The sequence below is a fragment of the Trachurus trachurus genome, assembly GCF_905171665.1.
Source record: "Trachurus trachurus genome assembly, chromosome: 12".
Classification (NCBI taxonomy): domain Eukaryota; kingdom Metazoa; phylum Chordata; class Actinopteri; order Carangiformes; family Carangidae; genus Trachurus; species Trachurus trachurus.
Window position 1 is genome coordinate 14813691 of NC_139908.1, and position 18472 is coordinate 14832162.

The following is an 18472-nucleotide window of genomic DNA, read 5'->3' on the forward strand; positions in this document are numbered from 1 at the left end:
AGGTCAGCAGGCTCTGCTCTGCTGCTCGAGTGAGTCTTGTGATGTGTTTCAAGTACACTTCAGAAGGAGTTTAATCCAGCTTTAGTAATAGCTATGAGGTCATGAATGACTCTTAATGTCGACATATAGCAGGTCATCGTCATCACTTTAAGCCTCATGGCCTATAGTAACAGCATCAGACAGATAAGTCACCACTGTAGGACCTGCTTCAGACACACTCTGGCGCTTAGACAGAAAAAAAAAATTAACTGATTCTGGCGTGTGTTGTACGCCCTCGAGAGAATTCATATCTGCTTATTGTTTCCACTATTGATTTCTCGCTGCTACTTTGTTGTTTGATGTTCTCCCAACATCACATCCATCCTTGACATTCTCAAACTAACAACGTGCAGCCTCTTGCCATAGACGAACTCTTTGGCATACAGCACAGACAGTCACAGACGCACACCGTTAGACGCACACACACACACACATGCAGAGACAAATGCTCACACAACAGACGCGGCTGTTCCTCTGCCTGTCGGCGCACTGTGTAAATTTTACATGAGAGCTAAGCTGGTGTGTGGGATGTCACTGTGCCGGGTGTGTGTGCCAGAACAAGGAGGCTGTGTGAATGCACTGAACCTGAAGTAAAATGGCATGTTCATTTTTCAACCATCCATTTGCTTTGCATTTTTCATTCAGACACTAACCTACTCAGACTGTACAATACGTCCCCAGCCTTTGTATAAATAGAGGTGGTAATTCAAAAGTACCAGATATTAACTTACACACAAGCAGATGAGACAAATATATTGACAAATGAGATGCCGCCACCTGTTTTATTGATGACTGCAATTGTTCATTAAAATTTCTCAGCAGATAGTAACACATGTGGCAGAAAGGACTGGATCCATACAGAGCTAGAATGATGTTGCATTCAAAGAGGGTGAAATGTGGTGGGAAATTAAAGGAACATATCAGGAACACCTGTTTGGCAGTCTTACCCCATTTGAGTCTGGTCCATTTTGTCCCCGGTTGAGTAGACAGTGAATCACTACGTAATGAATTAGATTTCAGGCAAAGATGAGATTACTGATTGAAGGAACACTGGGACGATGAGTCAATGATCTGTGACACGATTGCAAGACAGTGGCTGATAATGATGTCACCACAACAATATGTGACATCTTTTAGATAAGCTCAGCTGCAAAGACCTCTAGTATTATAGTAGTTCATAAAAATTGTATATGTATATTATATATTTTTTCACAATAACAGTAGTAATTTGTGTTTAATGGGAGCAGGAGTCTTGTATGCAATTGCAGACTATAACTACACACATAACTACCGAGTGTGAGGATTGTGTGCACAACTCATTAAACTTTGGACGTGTAACAACTGCAGCCAGACTCCCAGTGTCTGTTACTCACTCAGCTTCCATCCAAAATGGCCACAAAATAAGTCATCACCAAATGAGTGAATAAAGAGCAGCAAAAGGAAAAAAGGAAGAGAGAAAAAGAGTTGTGAGGTCAGGTCCAACAAATAGCGGTTTGTAACACTGATGACATGGTCTGAATTTGGTATTGGCCTGCAAACTATATGGTTTTAGTGGTGAGGACTGTGGTGTAATGGTGCAGGGAAACTTTCCTAGAGCCACAAAAGTTCCGTCAGTAGCAAATAGGCATAATTTTAATGTCATAGTCCAGTTTCACATCGTTGCTGACCAGGTACAGTATACTGTAGGAGTGTGGCCGTTCCAGAAAAATCACATCAACCTTGACTTCTTTTTTTTTTTTTTTTTTTTCAGTGAACTGCTAATCCTCCATATCTAAACCTAATAGAGCAGCACATGGAGATGAATTGGCATTGGATATTCACAGCATGTTCTTCTGAAAATCTGAAGAGCTGTTTCAGGCACAATTGAGTCAACGTGTCCTATAAAATGTTTCCGGTACGAATCCATATGTATCGAAATTCAGGTTACTCTGGAGACCGGCAGCTTCCACCTGGAACTGGGGACCGTCTGAGCGCACAGGGAATAATTCACTTCTGGTACTTTCCATCCTGCTCACTTTGTGTTCATACACTCAGGAGTATTGTTCACAGTATGGAATCTGCCTCATTGTAGCTTTCTTTTTTTTTTTACATAAAAATTTCATGATATCACCATTGTTCTCATAGATTCACCATTCAGTCAAATTGAGTGCTGAAATACAGCATGATATTGCACTAGAATCTTCAGTGGATGCTCTTGAACTGCATAATACATATCCGCGCGTCTGCTCTCGCACACAACACATACACATATACAGACGTGCGCACACTGTAGCAGTAGCATAATCTGCTCTATAGCGGGGCAGCTGTGGGTAGAGGCATTTGTTTTGGGGATGATTTGTTTGTTTGGGTCCTGGCACCCAGATGAGCAGTAATCAGAGGAGTTAGCAAACAGGATTGTGTTAGCCATGATGCAGAGAATCCTCCCCCACAGGGCCCGGACCCAAACAGCTCAACACTCTGGCTCGAGAATCGGGGCCAGACTGACACATCCACAGCCTCGCACACACACCAGTGTCAAGGCATGTGATGTGACTGATGTAAATGATACTGATTTGCATGATAGGATCTATATTACACATTCATGTATGTGGATTGTTAGTGAATTGGATATCAGTAGATTAAATTTCCTCTGTTTTAGTTGCTTATTTTCACTTGGTTGTCGATCTGTTGATGTACTAATGTGAACTTTTCTGTCACTTCTCCCCTCTCCTCTCCTCATTTCTCCTCATTAAACCTCTTTTCCACATCCTGTACTGCCAACCCTGTCCTCCCTCCTCTCATGCTGTCTCTGTCCTCCTCCCTTTCCGTCTCTCCACACAGGCCTGGTTGTGAGGGAGGCCAGCATAGAGATCACTCGGGAGCAGGTGGAGGAGCTGTTTGGGCCTGAGGACTTCTGGTGTCAGTGTGTGGCCTGGAGCTCGGCAGGGACCACCAAGAGTCGCAAAGGCCACGTCCGTATCGCTTGTGAGTAAGCCCCCCCCCCCACACACACACACACACACACACACACACACACACACACACACACACACACACACACACACACACACACACTCCCATCATTCCTCTCTTCATCTCATTACTCAGTCTCTATCTCCTCTTCCATCTCTGTACTCCTCTCCAAACAAAATCTCTTGGCTGCCAAGGAAATGTGTCTCACGCACTGACTTGTGCATCATGACAGATTTATAGATTCTGGAGATGGATGTAGTTGAAAAAAAAAAAAAGTATTACTGACATGGGACTGAAGTGTCCCTTTGAACTTGAGTTGGTAAAAAGCCTGTAAAACCCAAATCAGTTTCCTTGTGTATGGTATAAACCTGGAGGAACAGTGTGGAGGGAGGGCGAGAGCTGCGACAGTGTATACACAGACTATGGCACATGTTTAAGCCAGTGTTCCCTCTTTTTCTTGTAGGTGGTCCTCATTTGTTCTCTGCCTGTGTGTTTGTCCTCCTACTGCAAAACACAACACAATTACTTCCAAGTAAATGAGAAACATTCTGGTGCCTCTAAAGTTTGGTCTCATTTTTTAATTGTTCCCAAAAGGATCTGCCAATCAAAATCTGAAAAGTGTTGAGCCTACAGAGGACGTGGTGTGAAAAGCGAAGTTGAAAGAACACAGTTTTGCATCAAGGCAGAGCTTCTGCAGTGCGTATTACATAACACCACCGCTCACACGCTGTTGTCAGGCTTCCACCTGAAGGGATGTCTTTTATAGTATCATCTAGATCATCGCACTTTCAGCTCCTGTCAAAGACATTGTGACTGACATGTCCCGCCCCAGCTTTGCTGTTTATGTTTTGACTTGTGGCCATCAAGGAAAGAAAAAAAAGCAACACCCACTTGCAGTGTGTATAGCAGTCTGCATCAAATATATTGTTATCACTGTTGGATAGGGATATCACTGGAGCCTAATGTTTGGCTGGCAAACTCAGCGCCACTGTCGAAATGATTCAATCTCCCCTCCACGGTACAGCAGAGTAGCACAGTGAGGAGTCAATATCTATGGTTTTCACCTGATCTCCTCCATTTAGAAGCACTTAGCAATCATCTTCAGGTATTTCTCAATTTGTACCTCACATAATTCTCTTTCTCTGCATTCTCTCTATATTGCAAACTCTCTAACAGCCTATCTCTTGCTGTTTCTCTCTGATTCTGGACAGTTTCTCTCTAAATCCTGTGTATTCCCTCTATTTCAAACACCAGAAGCTCTTCTCATTACTGCTACGGTTATACTATCCTGGCGAATCCGAACCAAGCCTCTCAGTCTCCCACCGAGCCCACTCCCGCTGCTCCACCTCCTATAATCACCCATGATGAGCAGACTGCCAGCACTAACCTATCCCTCAAATCACAATGGACCCCTCTTCCCCTCCCATTAGCTTCTGCTGAATGGATTAGCTCCTCTGCTGGGCCCTCTCTCTCTCTCTCTCTCTCCAGGCAGGCGTCTTGTCAGAGCCAGACTCTATCCCGTTAGGCTAATGGAAACTGGGCTTGTTTTCCTCCCCTCTCCCATCATCTAAACATATACAGTTTAATCAGACGGTGAGTCAGAGCCAGCACTGCTGAGTTAAGAGGCTGTTGTGTTGAAGAACTGGCTTTCAGACTTGCAAAAAGGCTGGACCGGCTGAAGGTATTGACAGAGTCTCTGTGCGCTTGTTGGAAGAAGAGGGAATGTGTGAATTCCTGGTGATTGCCTTTCTTTCATCTGACCTCCATAAATCTGTTTTGATTGGCCCCCATTTTTTTTGGAGGGTTGCGGTGATTGCCTGCCAGAGAGAGACAATGTAATAGTATGAAGAGAGGTAAATTAAGAAAAATGAATTGAATCAGGCAAAACACCTTTCAAACTGGTGGAGGATATTGTTTATACTAAAAAATATGGAAATTTGATTATTTGTGTTTGAAGCCTAGTGCACAGATCCTAGAGCATGAGACGTAAAGCCTCGGCTTTTCTTGTGCTTTACTAATGATACAAACTTGGTGAGTCCTACAGTTTTACACCAGTACCTAATGATTTAGCATGAGAGGAAGAAACTGTTTCTGAATTGTGAGTGCTGGTGTAATTTGGCATGACAAGTAGCCAAACACTTAAGGTAATGGTTGTCACATGTGTGTGCATGTCTCTATGGGGGTATGCAGGAGCTGGAAGTGTTTGAGTGCTGAGGGGGGAATGGTGTGACTCCCACAGGAATGTCGACTCAGCTGGTCCCACACCCCTCAATGTCCCGCAGTACCGTTCAGGGTTATGAGAAGTGAGTAGAGGACGGACCCCAGAGGGGTGGGGGGGCATAATTTAAACCCACATCCAATAAAAATACACTGCAAAAAAAATACACTGCACTTGCATGCTACTTACTGCGTTTCATCAAGAGTAGTGCCAAAGGTCTGCAAAGAAATAAGAAAAAAATGATAATACAAGCAATGGGTGTTTAATTTTAGTTTAACAAGCTGTAGTTTATCTGCTACAAGAAGTATGAGTAATAAAAGCATGAATATTTCAAATTAACTTACAACCTCTAGCCTCTGCTATTAATACTAATAGTCTTATTCAGGCTATTTGGTGATTGTTATGTTCTGAACAATAATGCATGATTGTAGTAACAGGCACTGGTTTAATACTACAAGAATTTAATTATTCTTTCAGTCACAAAAGACAAAAGTGTGTTTTGGGGAAATAAAAACATAAATGTAATTATTTGGAAATGATTCATTTGAATTTTATGATCCTGAATGTTGTTTTTGTTGCTTGGCTTGCAGGGAGCTCTGCAGCTCTTTAGTCAGAGTTTTCTCAATTCATTCATTTTAAACCTGCTATGGACCTTCCCATGGACACTACCGCCAGTAGCTGCAAGGCATTATGGTCCATTATAAACCATCAAATGATGCTGAAATTCTGCACACTGAGCATCCAGGCCAACCCCCTGTAGTGCATATACCCTATATACTGTATCATAGTTTTTATTTATCTTTCCCTTCATTTCCTGCCCTGTCCTGTCCTCTCCTGCCCTGTCCTGTCCTCTCCTTCCCTGTCTTTTCCTGTCCTTTCCTGTCCTGTGCTGTCCTGTCCTGTCCTTTCCTTTCCTTTCCTTTCCTTTCCTTTCCTTTCCTTTCCTTTCCTTTCCTTTCCTTTCCTTTCCTTTCCTTTCCTTTCCTTTCCTTTCCTTTCCTTTCCTTCCCTTTCCTTTCCTTTCCTTTCCTTTCGTCTGTTTTAAGAAAAACAATCAGTTGGATGAAGCTGTGTCCCACAATATGCCCCTCCAGTCATTCCTTCTTTTAATTTCATACCAGACATTTACGGAAATTGCTTTCAATTCAACAGTCACCCTTTCAGCTCTTATAATACATTGAAATTGTGTAGTTATGGCATATTCCCCCGAAGACACACACACTCTCAGGTTGCATTTGGGTAAACTCACATTGAATTTGTTATTCTAAGGTTCATTTCTCCAAATGAAAATGACGATAGATATTCTTTAGGGCTTCCTGGTGTGGGCCGATCATGCATTCTGTAATAAGAACATGATATAGTTTTTCCTGTGGAGGATTTGGAGCAGTTAGCTGAACAATGAATTGTCTCCATTATAGTATAATGTCTCCCAGTGTCACATTGAAGAAAAAGAAAACAAATCTCTAAATTTAACTTCTATCTTGCTCAGTTCCTAGGGATGTCTGTTTCTTGCAGTTGATAGAGCCTATGAGAAAAGAAATACATGGGAATGACTGTATGCTCTCTTTGTACTACACATACACATACTTTAATCTCCCCAGACACTGAAGAACAATCATTTAATATGATACATAAAGGTACTGTGTCCTATTACACTTGTACAACCACTGTACCCAGGAGTGTTAGCCTTACTATAAGTACTCCGCTCCGTCTGCTAATGTAGAAATTCAGCTGTGCAGATGTATCACCGTGGTGCTTCCAGTCTACAGTCTGCTCACATCTAAAACTCAAATTCAAAACCAATGTGCTATTGTCGAACTATCTGATACAATAAATCTCTTTTTATGTTAGCACACAATATCAATAGCAATCCATCACTGCATTAATGGCGTTCTGTGAAGAAGAATTTCCATATCCTTTTTACAGATTGAATCTCTGAACTGGGGTCATTTCTGGGTTTGTTTCCATGGACACACTTAAGTGTAGATAGAAAGAGAAATGGATGTCGTTGGTATGCAATGAGAAGCTTAGAGATTAGAAATCAAGTCGAAGCAGACTTAACACAGCACATTTGCATCTGTAGATCTGAATGATTCAAAACAATAGCTCTTTGTTTCACACAGCCCTTTAACATGTATAGCCTAATGACTTCTGCTTGTATAGAACAGCTGGAATATTCAGCTCTGTTTCACGCTTTCTTATAGGACTGTCTGGGTCTAATGGGTTCACTTCGTGTTTGAGTCTTGATTCTCGCTTTGCAATTTACAGTTTTAGAGAGTTGGTTTATCATATTTATGTGTTACATATGATTGCTATTACTATTATTATTATTATTATTATATAGGGAATATACAGTATGTATAGAGTGTGCTGTGGTGGATAGAGTTACATGTGGCAACATGACCAAGGCTGTGGGGATGGTATCAGTGGATTTTGTAGATTTGATGCTCTAGTGGCTCCAAAGTTCCCAAGTAGTCCTCTAATTCCTCTCCTCTCCTCTCCTCTCCTCTCCTCTCCTCTCCTCTCCTCTCCTCTCCTCTCCTCTCCTCTCCTCTCCTCTCCTCTCCTCTCCTCTCCTGATGTGCCCGCCACTCCTGTCACCGTCTGTGCAGCAGGTGATGATATATGTCTAATGGGCTTCAGGTTCCAGTGTAGCATGACACCTCCAGTAATCCTGCCCTGTCAGCGCCACTATCCCTGCCCTGCACTGCTCTATCAGGCCTCTCATACCACAAAAATATTGGTTTTTCATTGGAGGGCGAGTGATTCTGCCTCTCCCTATCTTCCTTCCATCTACTTCAGACAATTTATCTGAGTGCTGAAGGTGAGGGATACAGAAAGAAAGCATAAATCTCAGTCACGGTTTCCTCTATTTAGATACACATTGTTGTGTATTGCTGTTGTATAGGGGGAATTATTATTGATGAGTTGCCCTGCCTTGTCTTTTGATGATTTATTGGTAGCATACCGATACTTTCATTGATTTTCTTTTCATTTAATATGAAATATTGCACCTAAAACAGCCCTCGCACCTGTAAGTGGTATATAGCTAGATATTGATATTCTGTATGCTTTTTTGTATTCATTGTAGATCTGAAGAAGACATTTGACCAGGAGCCCCTTGGGAAGGAAGTGTCACTTGAACAGGAAGTGTTACTCCAATGTCGCCCACCTGAGGGCATCCCAGCTGCTGAGGTAACGTTTAAAAGTCTTTTTTTAAAGTCTCTAGACTGTGAAGTTTGATTACTTGTTTGAAAAGATAAGTTCTGATTATGTACGTAGACATGTTTCCCATAGATATGCAGCGTTTGCCATTATCCAGACTAAGCTTAGCAAAAAGCTCTCACCTCAAATCCAATAAACTGGCTGTTCTGAAAAAGGGGTTTATGTGAAGAGCATTGCTGCTGAGTTTTTGGAGGTGGGTCCTGCTATAATGTCACGATCGAGCCTGATTTTCGTTTTAAGTATAACAGGGAGCCGGAAACAATTCCCACATAATTGTATATTTAGCATATGCATTTATTAGCATGTATTGTAGTGCCAGTCGCTGGCTCTGTTCTTTCATGCCACATTAAAAAAGTGAACACTATGCTGATAGCAGAATTTGCCTCAGTTGTGAACTTTGGCCGTTTCAGAAGTTGTAATGAAATAACACTGAATAAATCTGACACAGTCCAGCACACAGATAAGGACTTTTTTCCACCAATGCCTGGGCTATTTAAGCTGTTTGGGTATTTCCTGAACATCAGCCAGTCACTGCAATTTAGCGAGAGGAGAGAAAACTGTAATTATCTGCAGAGGGGGGGAAAAAAAGAACAAAACCAGTTGTGTCCCTGTGTTACCTTAGCTCCGCCAATATCTCCTGCCTGCTCTACTTCCTCCCTGGCCTACAGTAGAACACTGTTACAGCTGCATTTGAAAAGGCTCAGTTGAGATTGCAGGAACATAAATAGAGGATGAAAGGGTAGTTTGATGGGTGGGGGGGCTTTGGTGTGTTTTTTTTTTTTTTTTTTTGGAGCTGGGGGTGTAGAGACTGAACTCTGTAAAGGCTTGTGATTGACCTGGAAAAGCCGAGTTAAGTGAGTGGAACTGCACAGCATTTATCCCCGCTGAAAGTGCTGACAGGCTAAATGGACGAAAGTTTGGGACTGGCACTCGGCAGACTCTCCTTATACAATCCAGGCTTCGCTGTGATAGTGTTGCTGTAACAGCCATATAGTAATGGTGATTCTGCCGCCTGTCTGAGGTCTCCCTGTCAATCCTGGACCGGCTCAGTGCAGCGATTAAAGACTCAGCTGGAGTCCAATCATGGCACATCTATGCTTTCTGAGATATGGAGTTGCTGTGGCAACGCAGATGAAGACATATCAGCATGAATAATGTTTTCATTCTGGGTAAGGCTATTGCTGTTTAGTGAGTAGAGTAGAAGCAGAGTCAGTGTTGTTTTCATACAGTTTCCCATCACCAAATTGGCTATGCAGCAAACAAGAAACCCAATGTTTGGTTAAGATCTACAAGAGAGAATGAAGTTTTTCCATCTCAAGTCAGAATTTAGACGACAGGTAATCTAAAACACTGAGCAGATTGTTTTCTACTCTCTATCCATGCAGCATTTCTGTATTTTGACTGAGAACATCAGTTGCTTTCTCTGTTTACTTTGCCTTGTATGATTGAGTTGAATTTTATGTGTGTGTACAGAGGCCCACTTTCAGCTTCTTTAATTACTCACACTTACCTCATGGCTACGAAGAAAAAAAGACAACAGTTCCTTTCCACAAGTTATTTTTCCTCGTTTTTTTCTCTCTCAACTCAAACACAGCTGCCTCAGTGGGAAAAAGGACAAAACTGAATGCTGCTTTTTCATCTGTGTTTGTCAGGCCTTTTCTCACACAAGCCCGCCAGAGAAAAAGCCTCGGAAAAAGCAGATGGGCTAAGTCTGTGGTTACATATGAAATGGCAGAAATATGTAGCAGCCGTTGTGCAGGAAAGATCTGTCATATTTCACCCACTCCTAGACAAAAAAAAATAGAGAGAGAGAGGATGAAGGCAGAAGGCAGAAGAGGTTTGTCAGGGTTGGATCCAGTGGGTTGTTGTCAGGCCTCCAGAGGGCTGTCAGTTCGCTCTGTGGTTCCTTTACAGGCCTTCTCCTAGAGAGGGAGAGGCTGGCAGGATGGCAGGCAGCGGCTGAGCCATAAAACCCCATACTCTTACAACACTTTTGTTAAATCATGTGGACTGTATATGATGGACATTGTGCCGTGTGGCATGGCTCCCAAAGCTGTTCTTTCCTGAAAAGGACAAGGAGGACACACACACACACACACACACACACACACACACACACACACACACACACACACACACACACACACACACACACACACACACACACACACACACACACACACACACACACACACACACACACACATACACCACACACATATACACATGCATTCTGTGCCGACTGCGTGTAATGCTTTGTCACACTGCTACACTCCCACATGTATGTCGGAGCACCAGTGAGCACATTAACACGCCTGCATTCACAAGCACACATGATAACAGGCTGCCAGCAACTCGGATGAGCGGTGAAAGACTATTCATCTATTCTATAGAGTGAGCACTGATAGAGGCTTACCAGCTGGCAGAAGGAGATTCAATGCTGATGAACTGGAAGAAGAAATAAGACTTTTGTGCTTTCTCCTTTTCAAAGTGGAATGAAAGAGTTTTATGATTAGAATCTGTCATTTTGGTTTTTGACAGCGATCCAAACATCACACAAGTGCAGGGAACCATCACCATCTTCTTTTGTCACTTTTAATCGCACTTAAATAGCGTTTAAGTGTTAGAATGGCTGACTTCATAATAGTTAAATGTATGCACGCATTGGTACTTAAAGGTGAAAACAAGCTATCAGGCCAGGTTTTGCAGCTGTTTGAGGCAATAAGTCACCGCAGTGAATAACCCCCACTCACACACACACATACAGATTCAGAACCAGGAAGCCCACACTCTGCAGAATCAAAGTAAGTCCATCACAATTAGTTTTCATCTCGGATTACAAAGTGGCACTGTGCTATTTGAGTTCCTCCCTTGTCTTTCCACTTTTCAGATGATTTACATTATAGGTTGTCATGATGGTTTACCACAGTAACGACATCCTGTGATTCTATTCAAGTGGTTTTGAGTCCGCATTGGCTTTCTGTGACGGCTGTTGTCCCGAAAAAAACTCAACTTTATGCTGAATAATCAGGATTTACTCCTGTGATGATGCAGCAGGTTTTCATCACAAAACATAGGAAACAGTGTCCATCAGAGGTTTTCATATTTGGAGGTTCAATCTGAGGTTTCCAAGCCCTTAGGTTATTCTCAGTCGATACGCTGATTTTTCTTAAGCACAGATAGTCCCTGAGATGTTGTGGGACACGCATACGCACACACACAGAAACACACACATACTCACACAAAGAAAACAAGCAGCAGGCATTTATTTTGGCTCTCCTTTCGACCATTACCAATGGAACTTTGGCCTGAAACTCTGCGGGTGAGGTTTCTGAAATAGCACAAGGATTCAGTCATCTGGACGTCTTGTAGGGGCTAAATACATCAGACAATCAACCAAGCTTCCTGAAAGTCATTGTTACACGTCTCCACGGGTCATGAATATTTGATATATACGTAATCAAGAGCAGATGGAACATGTAACTATTGGGGCTATTCTAGGAAGTAGGGAGAAGAGGTGATTTGGCAGGAAAGGCTCTGTGCACTGTGTGGGTTTACTTGGTGAGTGTTGCCCATAGATAGATTAATACACGTGAAGATGCGGGGATAGAACACTTTTCCATCAGCTCAACTCGGATCATTCCCTTTGAATAACTCCATGATGCTCTTTCATCAACATCTCAAGGGCCTCCACAGAGGTAACAGTGGCCTCTTTTCTTACTCAAGAATATGTGGCCAGCTCATAAAATGGACTTAAATCTCCTAAGTGAAAGAATGCAGCTTTATTGTTCCTTTCTCTTTTCTTCTGCCGTGCCCTCCATCTCCAGCTCCACTTCAGAGCACTTGTCACAGCCTTGAGAGAAATACAAGAGTTCAGAGGTGATGCAGCACCGTGAGCTGCTGAGCCTGTTTCCATGGAAGCAGGATTTTAATTCAGGCATCTCCTCAGTCAGCCAGGGTCCTGCCGTGTTATCATGGGTAACGAGTCATTGATGCTCTGCAGGGAAGGGGCCCTGCTGCCATGATTAAGTCCATTGGCTTTACTGAGAAGAAAGCCAGGAAACAAAAAAAGATCTTTACTTCACACTCTCTCATCCAGAGAAGTGAGGGAACTGAGATGAATTCAGTCAGCTGGAGCAAAATTCAAGAGTTTCTTATGTTGTTCTATGAGTCAAGTCAAATAAAGCTTCCTCCATTTTTTTTTATATTATTGACTAAATATAGTAATTATGACTTTCTAAAGCAAATTCTATGGTATAAAATCAAATACAACTCATATATCTTGACTGTGGCACATTATGGAGATCTGGTGTCCGCCTTTTCCGCACATCACACCATGTAAATGTCAGTGATTGCTGTTGATTTTAGGCCCAGTTCCACTTAATAGGCGAAGTAAAGGCATAGCGAAAACAGCAGCTCTTCGGGTCACCTTGTCAAGAAATAGCTGAGTGCTTCCTCCCACTGCAAAACGGTGCACGGTGTATTTATGAGCAGGGCCGTGGATGTCAGGAGTAACAACTCTTCAGTGCCCAGTGAAACAGGAAGTGCGTTTCATTAAGGTTACCCATGGGAAACAAGGTGTCAGGAGGCCAGACCAAATCCCTCTGGCAACCAACCAAAGATTGCCCTTCAGGCACTCACCTGTCAATCAGTGCAGTTTTCCACTGCAAAAGACTGTGATTTACTCTAATAGGCCAAAATGTGTGCTGTCGTCTGCACTAAGTCACTGGCCTTTCTGCTCCTGAACCAAGACTTAATAAACACTTTTCATGCAAAATTAAACCAAGCCAAACCAAGAAAAAAATAATTATTGCTCATAGGACAGAGACAGCTTGGGAACTAGTATTATTTCATTTTGAACCTCATCTGCCATCCCAGATTTCTCCTAACAAAGATGTCCTTGTTTTCAGTTCTAAAAAGGGCATCAAATGGTAAAAATAAATAAATAAATAAAGTAACATTTCTCTAAGCAAACTGAAATCATAGGGAAGGTGAATTGCTGTGTGCCAAGTGGTAAGTTTCATTTAACCCAGGAATGAGGCACAAATGAGAGAGTTCTCATTTCAGGGTAAACTCTATCTCTATCACTTTGAAATGGTTTCTGAGCTGTTTGCACTGAGCTTGTGAATCAGTTCCAGCTTTTTTTTTTATCCTTCCTGCTGAGGGTTGTATTGTATACAGTACCAAGAGAGTTCTGACCTCTATCACAGCATAAAAAACCCCCCCTACTTGGTGGATCATCTAAGCTTTTCTAAAGGCCAGGGGAGAGTCTGGGACCCCAGGAATGGAAGCGCAGTGTGTATCACTCAGTTCTCCATCTTGCAAAAAGCCTTAACAATGGCTTATTCCAGTTTATTATTTATAAAAAATATCATGTGTTTGCCATGCCTCACTGCAGTCAAGTTGTAAATTCAGATTTGTCCACCCACACATATCAAAAATGTTTTGGCTTAAAAACAAAATGCATAATGGCTAAATCCCATCAAAACATAATCAGCTGTTTCCTGGACCAAGGATGGTTTATGCATCAAATTATAAACCAGTCATTTTTTTAAGATAACTTGCCAACAAACAGACAAAGGAGAGTGAGGGGAAACATTACATCTCCCAAACTTTATGTCACTTTAGTGAATGATAGGAGAAATCATATTCTAAGAGGCATGTGAAGTGTGCAAGAAAAAACAGAAAGAGTTGTGTTGCAGGAGTGAAGTGTCTGCCCGTCCTTGGAGCTATAGTTTAAGAAATGGCTGCTCTCCCTCAGCAGACTGCAGAGCTTCAGGCAGGGCTGAGCTGGAGGAGGTCATTACTCCTGGCTCGAGTCTCAGCAATCCGTCTTCTGCGTGGACACCTACAGCAGTAACCACTCCAACTCCACCTCTGTTACCTAACCTCCTTTTACCTTACCCTTCCAGCTCCTCCACAAACACCCTCACAAACAAACACACACACGGCGTAGCGCTGGCGTATACACACATACAAACATTTTTCAAATCACATCTCAAATCACACCTTTGTGCATTTCAGCTTGTTAATATTTATACAGCTCACATTTCCATACTTGTCATGCAGGCAGATGCAGAGCATATGGCTTGTTGTCTCGTAGTGAATGATTGAATAATCAGTTTGTAACCTTTTGTGGCTCATTCTCCAGGTGTGTCATTCAAGCCTGGAGCGGATGTATGTATGCTGTGAAAAAAGGGAAATGAATAAATTACATTGGATAGATAGTTAGACTTCATGTGGAGAAGCAGGAGAGCTCATAATGCACATCGCAGTGGAACATTTTTTTTTCTCCCTGTTCTTGCTTTTCACACCCCTTTCCACCCCCATACTGCTGTATGTTCTATTTTTGACACAACAGCGATGAGTAATGAATGGTTTTGCCTCGCACTGGTTCTTAACAAGTGAGTGGATTGTATACAGTGTGTTCTGTATATTGGGCTAATTAGTGCTGTGCTGGAACACCCTGGCAGCACATAGAGGCATCCCACTCGATGGTTACTCCTACGTCCACGCTGCTGTGGCCTGGGCTGCAGCCGCCTGTGTTTGCCAGTGGGAGGAGAAAAAAAAGTGACAGCTGAAGGACACCGACGCTGCGTCCTGATTTTGGATTGTACGGTGGCCCTGAGAGCTCAATACGCTGTAATTTAGGGAAATACACACACAGATACACAAATGCCCTGCAAATACAGAAAACATCCAGTCATGAAGGCCGAATCCCAACCACAGCAGTTCATGTTCAAGTCCAACCCATGACCCCGTGCTCCACATCCTGCATCCGCTCTCATTTTCCTGTATTCCTCTCTGTCCTCTCACAATCGGAATTAGCCAGGTTCATCACTTCTTATTGTCCTCTGGAAACACTTATGTCGCTTTGTGTGAATTTTCGGCACAAGATGTTTGGTTTTTTCCGATTTTGTATTTGCATTGTGTTTTCTTAAGTTGCAGTGCATGAGCTCTCAGGGACACCACAGATAAATAAACCTGTGATTAGAAAAATGCAAAATGCAGAATAAAAATGCCTGGAACCAATATGTTAAAGTGTAACCCATTGGTGCTCGAGACCAAAAACAGTAAATTCTGAACTTACATGAGTCGGGTGCAAGCAAATTAAAGCTAGTTTGGGTTCATATCTGCTGGATGTGTTGATAAACCACCATAAGGTGATGTCATGAGTGTTGAAAAATAATTGCAGTTTCAACAATGGCAAAAAAAAAAATAGACATTTGAACTGGAAAACATTGCAGAGGGAGAACTTATTATCACATCTAGATTTCAATTGCAAAAGGAATTATGTCATAGTAAATAAAGTAGCAGTGCTATTTCATGTGACCTTTAATGGTGAATATGCAGTGTAGTTCATTGACTGTATTTGCTGGTAACAAATGATGACTTTAACACAAATACCTGGTAGATAAATTGGGATCATGTGGCTTTTTCCCGATTTCGCAACTTGACAAGAATCAGCTAAAATGCGTTGAATTCACAAGTACGAGCACAAGCAGCTGTGTTTCCTCACATTCTGGAGAATCCCCTCAAATGAACTGATCCTTGTTCAGCTTTCATTTCATATTTGGTCTAGAAATGCAAAGTTCAAAGGTACCATGTCTCTACCATGGGCTCCTGTTTCCAGAGTGCATGAAAGGCAATAACACAGAGACGCTCCCAGGCTGCCTCTGAACTTCTGTCTGTGTGACCGGCTTAATGAATCAGGGCACCTGCGCTTGAGGTCTCCGTATACGTGTGTGATGTATGCACGCACGCCGGAGCTACGCCTACACTACGCGCTCACGCATATGTCACTGATTCATCACCTCCACATTGTACAGCATCTCCTTTGGCTTTGACACGTCTATTCTTCTAACCTATCTCTCCTTTTTTTTCTCAATAAAATCCATTGCAGTGTATCCTGGTCTGTGAAATTTCCCGAGCTCAAGAGATGAAAAAAGTGTCTCTTCTCAGTTGGATCTCTTTCTTCTTTGTTTACCTCATGCTGCAGTGTTTCCCTTTCCCTTGCTCAGAGTCTTCACCTTTTCGAAACAGTCCCCCCCCCCCATTGTTATTCTGTCTTGACCGTCTTTGCTTTCCAGTGATGATCTTTTATACATGTTCTGGCACAGTGACTGTCCTCCTGCATGCACACCTGCTTTCCTTCTCACTCTTCTGTCTACCTGTCTCTCTCTCTTTGTTTTCTCCTCTTCCTCTCTAAGTTTAGGTGTTTGTCTCAATGTCTTCTTCCTCTCTGTCACTTGGCTGTCTCCGACCAGACAGGAAAGACTCTCTCTCTTTATGACAGCTGACATGTGGCAATTTCCCTTCATTAATGACAAGAAATATGCCAATTACCTCTCCGGATGTTTCACTGCCAATCAGACGCTAACGAGCAGTGAGTGAGTGTGTGTGTATGTTTTTGTATATGTGTGTGTGTGCAAGTTTTTGAGTCTGTTGGCATGAGAGAAAGTTGGGCAAGTGCTGTATGAGATGTAGACTGGTGCTGAATTTTAATCATTGGGAATCTGTTTCACAAGTGTAGTATAGAGATTGGCTTACCTTTTCATCTCGGGTTTTATTAATGAGTCCTAATTATAGTCGCTACAGAATAAATGATGGGTGAACTGTTGCTCACTTCTGCTCTCTCTCTTACACACACACACACACTCTCAGACAGACAGACACACACACGTTCTCACTTCTGACATGAGTTTCTACCACTTTCTATCCCTCGTCACTCTGTCTCCCCCCCACCCCTCCATCTGCGCTGAAAAGCTCTTTTGTTCAATTTTTAATTACCTTCTCATTTAAAAGTGCTCTTGACATCTGAATGCGGCGCGGTTGGAGAGGCTGCCTCTGTGATTGGTGCAAAATTGGATAACCACCTTTTTGTATCAACTGTCAGTCTCTATTCTAAGATCAGACCTTTCACTTCACAATGCCCCGTGCTCTATACACCCACTGCTGTGAGTAGTAAAAGACAAAATATTTATCATGTCAACAAAGCCATTGTTTCTCTTGTTTGCATCATCTTTATTTGTTTTATTGGACCTATGTTCCCTCATTTTCCAGCATGACAATCGGGAACAAAGAAGCCACAAATTGGTAGTGTGATCACTGTCACATCTTTGTTCTGAGACAAAGGGGCCCTGCTCCGGTCAGGTTTGTCATATTTGCTAGTGTAAGGATTTTTTAAGTTTGATGGTTATATTGTAACACACGCAAACATATGCAACTTATATACAATAAATACATTGATCTATGCTCTGTAATCACTTTTTCCTGTAGCAGTTACTTACTACATTTTTATATGCATGGTATGCATAAGTAGAACTTAATAAAAGACTCAAAACCTCAGAGGGAAACTGTCTTGGCTGTCACCAGAAGCTACAGGTTAGCGATTTGCTGCTGAATTCTTCCGGTGCTTCAGTGCTTAAACTCCTCACAGATGTCTAACTGTCACCTCAGCAGATGTCAAAACAGATGAGTTGTTATACGACTGAAGCAGAAGCCAATTTAATAAGAATGGACTGAAATACCTTATCATAGGCACCTATCACATGTAGACACACTTAGCTTCAAGTTCCAGGAGTGCTGCGACTGAAGCGTTGTTTTTTCTGTAGGTTTTACAGTAGCTCACAAAAATAGACAGATCAACACTTGAGAATCAGTCCCTGCCAATACAATGACAAAGATAATTGTCGTTTGTGCCTGATGTTCTCACTGTGACCTAAGTATCAGTAATCCCAACACATCCGCAACTACTGTAACATGCAAGATCTTTTGTTTCTTGTATCTTCATACTGCAAAATTAATTGTCTTGTGTAATAATCAAGCAGCTCTCATTAAACATCTATTCATAAATTAGATATGACATATGTAATGCATCTCCCCTCCTGTACATGGAAACATTTGTCATGCTGCACACTTATTGCAATGTGCTCATATGAGAGAGAGGTTTCATCTCAGCCGTTTAGATGACCAGTGAGGGAATTTTATCCTTCCCCTGCTCTAAGGGATTGATTTAGCTGATGCATGTTTATGGAG

General features: G+C 42.3%; 2 protein-coding genes across 2 annotated transcripts in view; both read left to right on the forward strand.

Annotated features, from left to right (window-relative positions):
* Nucleotides 1-18472, forward strand: part of unc5cb (unc-5 netrin receptor Cb) — a gene marked incomplete at its 5' end in the record, with an annotated part of 106747 nt that overhangs the window by 65398 nt on the left and 22877 nt on the right. The window contains 2 exons of the mRNA XM_083984188.1: nucleotides 2860-3003; nucleotides 8301-8404. Of these exons, the coding sequence (XP_083840314.1) occupies nucleotides 2860-3003; nucleotides 8301-8404 (248 nt within the window). The remainder of the gene's footprint in view (nucleotides 1-2859; nucleotides 3004-8300; nucleotides 8405-18472) is intronic.
* zmat5 (zinc finger, matrin-type 5) overlaps nucleotides 1-18472 on the forward strand; it is a 346127-nt gene that overhangs the window by 18346 nt on the left and 309309 nt on the right. The gene's annotated exons all lie outside the window — the stretch shown is intronic.